Source organism: Suncus etruscus, chromosome 2 (genome assembly GCF_024139225.1).
Source record: "Suncus etruscus isolate mSunEtr1 chromosome 2, mSunEtr1.pri.cur, whole genome shotgun sequence".
Classification (NCBI taxonomy): domain Eukaryota; kingdom Metazoa; phylum Chordata; class Mammalia; order Eulipotyphla; family Soricidae; genus Suncus; species Suncus etruscus.
Window position 1 is genome coordinate 65,031,450 of NC_064849.1, and position 8,731 is coordinate 65,040,180.

The 8,731-nt window shown below is 56.5% G+C and overlaps 1 protein-coding gene across 2 annotated transcripts; it reads right to left on the reverse strand.

Moving 5' to 3' along the window:
• Positions 1-1,923: 1,923 nt before the first annotated feature.
• On the reverse strand, positions 1,924-7,843 carry CPNE6 (copine 6). Of its 2 annotated transcripts, none has more exons than XM_049768154.1 (17): positions 7,755-7,843; positions 6,516-6,687; positions 5,992-6,171; positions 5,690-5,764; positions 5,468-5,542; positions 5,272-5,355; positions 5,090-5,179; positions 4,679-4,783; positions 4,385-4,471; positions 4,197-4,256; positions 3,771-3,904; positions 3,637-3,691; positions 3,489-3,540; positions 3,032-3,165; positions 2,649-2,885; positions 2,247-2,421; positions 1,924-2,118 (listed from the first exon to the last, which is right to left on the reverse strand). In XM_049768154.1, the coding sequence occupies exons 2-16, from the start codon at positions 6,684-6,686 to the stop codon at positions 2,284-2,286; spliced, it is 1,677 nt and encodes a 558-aa protein (XP_049624111.1). In that variant the 5' UTR covers position 6,687; positions 7,755-7,843; the 3' UTR covers positions 1,924-2,118; positions 2,247-2,283. The 2 variants fall into 2 exon arrangements, with proteins under 2 accessions (XP_049624111.1, XP_049624110.1); XM_049768153.1 differs by having other exon boundaries at positions 6,516-6,690.
• Between the last annotated feature and the right edge of the window lie 888 nt (positions 7,844-8,731).

Here is an 8,731-nt window from a genome sequence, read left to right on the forward strand (position 1 = left end):
CTCCAGGCTGCCTCGACCTACAGGCCTGCATAGGGCACACTGACTGCTCAACATCTTTGAGGGCTGGTGTTTCATTCCCCAGGATACTAGAGCTGAGAGAATGTAGCTTTTGTGAATTAAACTTGAAGTCCAGATGGAATTCTATTGGCTAAGTGTTCTGGCATTCTTTATATTTGCTTGGTGGGGGGGAGGGAAGGAGGGAGGAGGGAAGGGGGAGAGAGAGAGGGGGGAGAAAGAGAGAGAGAGAGAGAGTGAGAGAGAGAGAGATTGGATCAAAAAGACCCTCCTCCCACCACCACTGCGCAGAAGCCAAAGCACTGCAGTGACCAGGCCAAGCCTGCCTATGGCTATCAGGCTGTCTCCTAGTTGCCACGGTAACCCAGTTTTCAGCAGCCTATGGGGAGAGTGGGCCAGGTTCTGGGCAGAGCAGGGGATTGAGCTGGGAGTAGCTCCCCCATCAGCCAATGCTGTAGGTCCTCTAAGGGACATAATTGGGGAGAAGCAATTGTATGTGGGAGAAGAGGCTCCCATATGTCTCTCTTCCTTTCTGTCCTCTCTCTCCACCCCCTCCCCAGCTGTCTCTTCCCATCCCTGTTCTTGTTCCTCCTCCCCTCCTCTAACCTGGTTGTTTCCTCCTCCTCTTGGGAACCTTCCCATCCTCCTTTTTGCTCATTACCCCCTTTTCTACTACTAGGACCTATCACCATCTCTGACTCCTCCCTGAGCTACACCTGTACCTTTAGCCTCTTCACCCCTGTCATAAATGTTACCTGGGGTAACATTTAATAATAACTGTTACTCTGGGGGCAGGCAGATTCTCAGGAAGCCCAGCTTCTCTGCACTTTCCCTGGAGATTACATGAGTTGTCACCTGCTCTCTGGCACCTGCTCTGCCAACCATACCTCCACCACTCTTGTACACCTTCCTCTGTGGACTGAGGTCCTGCCCATCACACACACAGGCAGAGATGCCAATCCCCAGGCCATTTCAGCACATACCACGCCTCAAGGTCAATGCACCCCAAATAACAGTTGCAGAGCGGAGATGAAAGTTTGAACGTTTTAGTCAAATGGCCCTGACTTCCAGGCTTACCAGTTCTTTGACCATGAGTGCATTGAAACCAAGCCTTGTCCCCAGACAAGTGATAAGGGCCTGGTGAAAATACGTGCTCCAAGCACTTGACACAAAGCGTCACACATGCAAAACAACCATGTTGGCTGCTGTTTGAGGGTGCAGTGTACACAGCCAAATCCCTCAACCACCTGGCTGTGCTCAAGGATGGGACAAGCACAACGTCACATGCTTTCAAGCACCCTGGGAGGCCAGGCTGCACAGATCTGAGGTGCCCCATCTGGATTCATAATCATCATTCTCTCCCCCAAAACACCCCTTTTAACCCACCACACATCTGTGTGGGGGCCGGGGTTCAACCCCTAGGGACTCAGCAGGAATTCTCTGGAGACAGTTCTAAGAAAGAGACCAACCTACCCTCCTCGACAGCCCCTTATTAGCACCCCTATTTCCCACAATTAGCTTCCATGGTGCCTGGGCTCCGTGGGCTTGGGAGTGAGGATAGGGGCTCCTTGGGTCCTCCAGGCACACAATTGGGGGAAAACTTCAGGGACATTGGGTGGCCTTGGGTGCTCTGACTGCAAGTTTGAAAGGTGCTGATTCTTTTTCTTTTTCTTTTATTGTGGGAGACAAGCTTGGCAGGGCTCAGGGCTTATTCCTGGCTCTGTGCTCAGGAATTACTCTTGGTAGGCTCGTGGGAACATAGGTGGGTTGGGGAAATTAACCTGCGTAGGCTGGTATCAGGCAAGTGCCCTCCCACTGTACTATCTCTTCAGCCCACCCCATCATCCTCATTTCTTAGTGAGTTGTTTGTATTTGACGGGTACCTGAAGCAGTGGGTAGAGGCTGAGGTGCAAGGAGCAGTTCCCTTTATTAGGACCAGAAAGTTGGAGTCACTGAAGAAAGTCACTGGGGAACCACAAGGCTGAGCAGCGCAGGGCCTGGAGCAGGGGGCAGGGCTCACCTCACGGCTAGGGCCCAGGGTGCACAGCTGGTCCAAGAGGAAAAGGCTCTGGTCACTGGAGTCACAAGGGTCAGAACAGGCACCTGGAGGGGAGTGAGGATCGGTCGAATCGTCAGGCTCACCCTCCACGCCATCACAGAGGAGAAAATGAGGTTCACCAGCCCCACCTTGCTCCTTCTACTGTTCACCCATTTGGGCTCCCGGGACTCACTGAGAGACTGAGAGCGAGTGGGTCTTGTAGGTGGCAGTCACGGGCTAGGGCTTGGGGTCGTGGCTGGAGTGCTGGGCCTGGGCGCCCCGGGACTGATGCCCTGACTGGCATAGTACTCCACCACCTGCCGGGGCACCTCTGCCAGGACGCACTTAGCGAGTGCAGAGGGTGCGGCCTGGGGGACAGACCAGTACAAGGTTAGGAGCAGAGAGTGGACAGGAAGGGCCAGATAACAGGGGAGGGGAAAATGGAGAGAAGCAAATGAGGGCAGGGACAGACAACAGAAGTTTGGGGTTGGGGATCCTTGGCAGGCAGTGCCATTCATCTTGGCAGGACCAAAATCAGGTAGTCGAAGCAGGGCATAAAAAGGGCCCTTTCTTAGATGGAAGGTCAGGCACTCACATCCTTGAAATCCCGAAAGGGCACGAACTGGACGATGTCACGGGCTGCAGGCACCCCTTTAGGGCAGCGCAAGGGACCATCGTCACCATCCAGTAGCCTCATGTCAGAGAAATCAGCGTTGCCCACGCCCACAATGATGATGGACATGGGCAGGCGCGAGGCACGCACGATGGCCGTGCGGGTCTCAGCCATGTCGCTCACCACACCGTCTGTGAGGACCAGCAGTATCGAGTATTTCTGGGGAGCAGGAAGGGAGGGAGGAGGGGTCGGCTTTGGGTGCTAGGACTGGGCTCTTCCCCAAGCTTGGCCCCTGGCCTGGAGCTCCACCCCTGCTCCCAAGGGCATGCTGGGCAGCAAGCCTGTTTGCTGACTGGTCTCCTCACCGTGGCTTGACCGGTGCTTTGCTCTCGCTGGGCTGGCCCTGCCACGCGGTTGATGATGGGGGCCACATTGGTGGGGCCATAGAGCTGGATCTGGGGTAGGCAACGCCGGTAGGAGGCAATAACGCCTGCGATCTCTGGTAGAGGGAGAGGTTGGCAGATATTAGTCCAGGGTTCTTTTAGCAAGGAGGTGTGGCCCTTCTCAGGCCAGCCCTAACTACTTAACTCCCCTGCTTAGGCCAGCCCTGACTGACTACTCCATCCCCAAGCCCCAGCTCCTTACCTAACAGTGGGAAAATGACCTGCTAGGAGCAGGGAGAGGTGGGAGGAATTCTGGACCAGAGACTGGACAGAGGTGGGACAGGAGACTGGGTTTATAGACAGCAAGAGTATCTGGGAGTTATATAGGTGCTGCCTTAAGGGTGTCCCTCAATTCCCTCTCGAGATTCCCCTCTCTTACCTTCACATTCAGGATTTTCTGGGTCAAAGTTGATGGCAAAGTCATGAGACACCTGTAAGGGTTGTGGATGAGGACAGGATGTCTTTCTGTCCCCTTGCTCCTCCCCTTGGACTTTCTATTTCCTTCCTTCCCTTTGCTCCCAGCCTACCTCAAAGTTGGGGGGGATTCGAGCTCCAAAGCCAAACGCTGGGAACCGCTTATCACTGCGGAGAAGAAAAGACTTTGGGCACCCACTGGGCAAGGACTCCTTACCTGCACCCACTCCCCTTTTCTTTCCCCCACCTGTCATAGTCCTGGCAAATGCCCCCCACAGTTCGCAGAGCCTGCAGGTAGTGGTTGGGCTGGCGGGGGCTGAGGCAGTGCAGGGACTGGCTGCCTCTCGGGTCCCCATTGGAGGCGGTGAAGTCGATGGCCACCTGGTGGATGGATTCCAGAGCCTCTCACCGAGAGAACAGGCTAGAGGCTGGGTCTCTCAGGAGGGTAAGGGAATGGCTCAAAGGGCTGGAAGGGCAGCATACAGCATATGGAGACTCTGGTTTGACCCTCCCCGATCCAACCCCAGACCCGTGTGCTCCCAAACAAACAAGGAAGGTGAAACTGTCATTTTATCTCATCAGACACATGAGGGATATGTGGGTATGAACTATTGATGCCAGGGTGCAGGAGAGGCTCCTCTTTCCACCCCCCTCCCCATGGCCCAGCCTTTACCGTAAAGCTGATCTGGCAGCCGCCCATAATGTAGTCTAGGAAGGTGTGCACTTTCTCTACCTGGGGAGGGGTGAGGAAAGAGATGAGCCCTTGAGCTTTGAGGTTGAAGTCAGAATGGGACAGGGCAAGGGCATCAGAATGGCAAGCAGCGTTGGAGTGGGAAGGTCTGAGACAGGTCCCGCGATTACCGTGCACTGGGTCAGCACGACGCTTCCTGAGCTCTTGTAATTCTTCTTCTTGTCCCGGTATTTGGGGTTGATACAGTCCCACTGAATCTAGAACCCAACATCCCATAAGCCCAGCATCATTTTGCTGTTATATGACCTTGCTTCCCCCTTCCAGAAACCCCTCCCACAGCAAGACTTCTCTCCCAGGGCTCAGAGCCTCTTTGCTCAGCTTCCTGTTATCTCTGGGGGGTCTCAGGAGTCCCCCTGGGTGGAGGATCTGGGTGGGATGTGGGGGGAGGGAAGGCATTGTGGCACCTCCTGCCCAGGCTTTGCTGTTCCTTCTTGCATCTCCTGGAAGGTGCTGGTGAATTCGCCGATGAAGTCGTGCTTTCCACTGGAATCATAGTCATATACCAGGAACTAAGAGGCAGAGGAGTCAGGGTTGGGGTCAGCATTCAGGCAGGATTAGAATGATTTATAGTGTTGTCTGGAGCAAGGGAGAGAGACTCAGGGCTCAACAGTGTCCCTACCCACTGTCCTCAGCCTGGCTGTAGAGGCCACCTGTGGAGCCTTGTATGGCAGGGACTTGGGCCAATAAGAGGCATAGGAGTAGAGCTCAAACCTATGTCCAGCTCTTTACCCATCGTGGGATGACAGGTGTACTCAGGAGAAGGTCTCAGATAGAGGCCAGTGGAGCCTCCAGGAGACTTTATGGCAGAGGCTCACCTTGAGAGGCCGGTGCAAGTCACAACTGCACAGTGAATGCAGGGACAGGCGGAAGGGCTCCCAGCTGGGGTTCAGGTTGTTTTTCACCACCTTGGAGAGGCACCAGAGGATTGGTCATCCCTCCTGAAGAGGTCCCTTCCTCAACCCTCCTTCCCTCTGTGACCCTGGCCCCAAGCACCAACCTCAGTCCTCCAGACCAGCTGGTCACTCTGGTCACTGTGGGTCTTGTAGATCTCCATGAAAGGGTCAGATTTGCTGAACAGATCCTGGGGCACAGGGTAAAGGGTGTCGCATGACAAGGTCCTGGGACATATGTGTAATGAGGGAGGGTTAGACACCTGAGCGGGGCAGTGGAGGATTATGCTCTGGGGCTCTCACCTTATTGTCCAACTTGTGGGCTCTGAAGGTCAGCTGCACATAGTCATTGGTCCCAGATACCTCTTCAGCCACAATCTGCAAGGAAGACAGGGTGGCAGAAGCTGCCTCCTCAAGGTGCCCCACTGCCTTTTCCCGTAGGTGAGGCTGGTCCTGGGGCTGATATTGCCCTGGATATAAAGAAACCCTGGATGCTGAAGATGGGCACAGGTGACCTCTACCTACCGTGATAGTGGATTTGCCTGCTGTTTTCCCATTCTTGAGCAGCAAAGGCTTAGTGACCTTGGTCTGCGACACGATCTGGAAGTGGAGGTAGAGGGAGACCCAGCTGTGACAACCAGGCTCAAGCTAGTTGAGTGCCTGGAGATGGCACTCAGGGGCTGAACTTGGGATAGGATTTCATTGCCACAGTGGCTGGAGTGGCAGGCACTGGGCCCCAGGCGATGAGGGAGGAGGGAGTGAAAGCTCCCAAAAGAGGGGAATCTGGCTGGCTCAGCTCTCTCTGTTTGAAGTTGGGGACTGCCCACCTGGCCCAAGGTGCACTCAATGGAGCCCAGAAAGGTGTCATTTCGCGGGCTGGTGGCTCCGTCCTCGGCATCAAATACATGGAATTGCAGCGGCTGCTTCTCTTCAAAGAAGTACTCAAGGGCCAGCACCCGAGAGAAGACAGGACTGGAGCAGGAGCGCAACACTTCTGTGCGTTCCACCTATAGGCACCGGGGGTTCGACCTTCAGGGCCTGCCTTGGATGGCAGCACCAACTTTTCTTAGGACTCTCCAGCCCCAGCCACTATCCCCTCCCAAGCTCTGGTACCACCAGCCCCCCAGATTAGGTGCCATCTGGGGTGCTTGTTCATCAGGCCTTTGGGAACTAGGCCCTGTGCTGGGTGGGGGCTGACCCAAGGGATTCCCTGGATTTTCTCAGTGAATCAGTGGTTTGTGGTTGTGATAATGCCACAAGTCCTCACACTCCCTCAGGGTTTGCAAGCTCTCTCAGCCTCCCTCCTGCCCAGGCCAGGGGACCAGTTGAACTGAAAGCCAGGTGTACTCACCTCTACCCACTGATCATCGGAATACAGTTTCAGTAGCACGCAGGGGTGCGGCTTGGTGAGCGTGTCTCCTCGATCCAGGAGACCATGGCAGGACACCCGCAGTTCCACGCGGGAGGCTCCCAGCGTCATGGCGGGGGGCTCGGGCACCCACCCCATTTCGGTCTCTGACATGCTGCTGGCAGTGGACACAACAAATAGTCTGGGCACAGCAACTACCAGAAGAGGGGTCTGCTTTCTGGAAGCTGGGGGTCACACACCGCCTTGCCCTGAGCTCTCAGGGGGGCCCTGTCATCTTCCCCTTCTCTCAGCTTCCTAGGGGAGCCCTCAGCTTGCCCTCCCTGCCAGCCTGGCACTGTTCCTGCTGCAGCTCTCTCAGCTGGGGTGGGGCTGGAGGGGGTGTTCCGGGCAGTCTTGGCTCCTAGGTCATGCATCGATTCAGGCTCTCTGCTGTCTCAGCGCCTTTGCCATTTCCCGCGGATGTTCGCCAGCAGTGCACTCAATCCAAGTGGGGCTGAACTGGGCCAAGGGGGGAGGGGGTGGGGCTTTGAGTGGGTTTTTTTTGGGAGGGGATCTGCTGTGTGCTGCAGGAAGCAGGTTGGATGGTGCTCTGGGGTTATCCGCCTCCCCCACGTCCCTCCTTCTGGCAGGCTCAGGTGGGGGCTTGGGGAAAGCTGCTCCAGGTTGCTGGCAGGGGCTCTCACGATGACAACCTCCTCTCCCTCCCCAGCCCCCCCTTGTTCTCACACTTCTTGGCAGCACCAGAGCCGTCTCTTAGCGACAGGATTTTGGGGGAGCTGCAGCCCCCTCCATTCTGCCCGTGGGATGCATGCAGGCCACCCTCCCACACCCCCAGCTGTGGGACCCAGTCTGAGGATGAGGCTTCAGACATGCTGCACCCGGCCAGGTTCTAATGCTTTGCTATTCTCTATGTCTGTCCCTGTCACTAGTCCACGGGGCGTGGGGTGTGTCTGCCTGCCCCCACCCTGGGAGTATCTGTCTCTCGGTGGGTATACAGTCCGCTGCCTCCTCAGAAATGGGCACCGGAGCTGGGCTGGAACCCCCACCCCCCACCCCATAGCCTGTGCCTAGTTGGAGCTGGATTGGTGAGGGTTATTTTTGGGGGGCTACCTTCCAGCTTTCAATCAGTTCTCTCTGGACAGGGTATGGAAAGAGGATGAAGTGGGGTCTGCCGAGGGCTCAGGAAGATGTGATGGAGACTGGAATGTAGGGAATACTCACCTAGTTTTTCGTGGGGGGCTCCTCTCCACCTCTTGTCCTGGACTCCTTTGCTGCTCCTGCCGCTGGCGCCAGCTCCTGCTCCGGCTCTGCTGCTATTTATGGGCCCTGGATGGGGAGGGGGGGCCTGCAGTACCAGCTCCCCCCTCACAGACGGGTTGGGAGGGAGAAGAGAGGAGGGCAGGGCCATTGCCTGGGAGGGAGCCACCGAATGGGGGGGAAGGCAGTAGAGGGTACAGAGAGGCAGGACCCCCACAGACACAGTGACATACATCTTCCCCGTGCCACACCCACACCCCGCACCAAAGAGGGGCTCTCTGCCGTGATGCGTGCGCAGTCACCAGGAAGATAGGGGGTAGGAGCCAGGACGCCCTGGCTCACACATATCCTGACACATACACGGGAGCCAGCACATGTGATGCTGCGACAGTGACAGCACCACAGATGCACGCGGGGAGACACGCCCGTCTCCAGGCTGCACCTCACACTTGTTAGGACAGTTGCGGCCGCAGAGAACGAAGGTAGCACAATGACACTTGTCTCTCACATGCACACACGCGCTCTTTCCTGAGGACAGCAGGATGCCCCTACATGCCCCTTGCAGACCAGCTGCACCTGCTTATTTTCATGGCTGGGAGGGGGGCAGGTCCTTAGTCACCACTGAACTGGGACTCACAAGGGACCCCGTGGAGTGACTGCTCTGTCTGCCACCCCAGCCACACAAGACAGACAAGAGAATGGGAGTGCTGGAGGGATGGTTGCCAGGGCACTGCCCTTCCTGGAGACTGAACCCTTGGGGCCGGCACCCCATAGAGATGGGGAATCTCTACTTCCTCTAGAAACCAGGTGAATGGTGCCCTCACTGGAAACTGTGCACTGGGGACACTGAGGTCCATGGTGACTTGGGAGGAATCTGTGTAAGAGGAAACCTTGACTCCGTGCTTTATGCTGGGCAGGTACTGGGTGCCTGGCACTGAGCC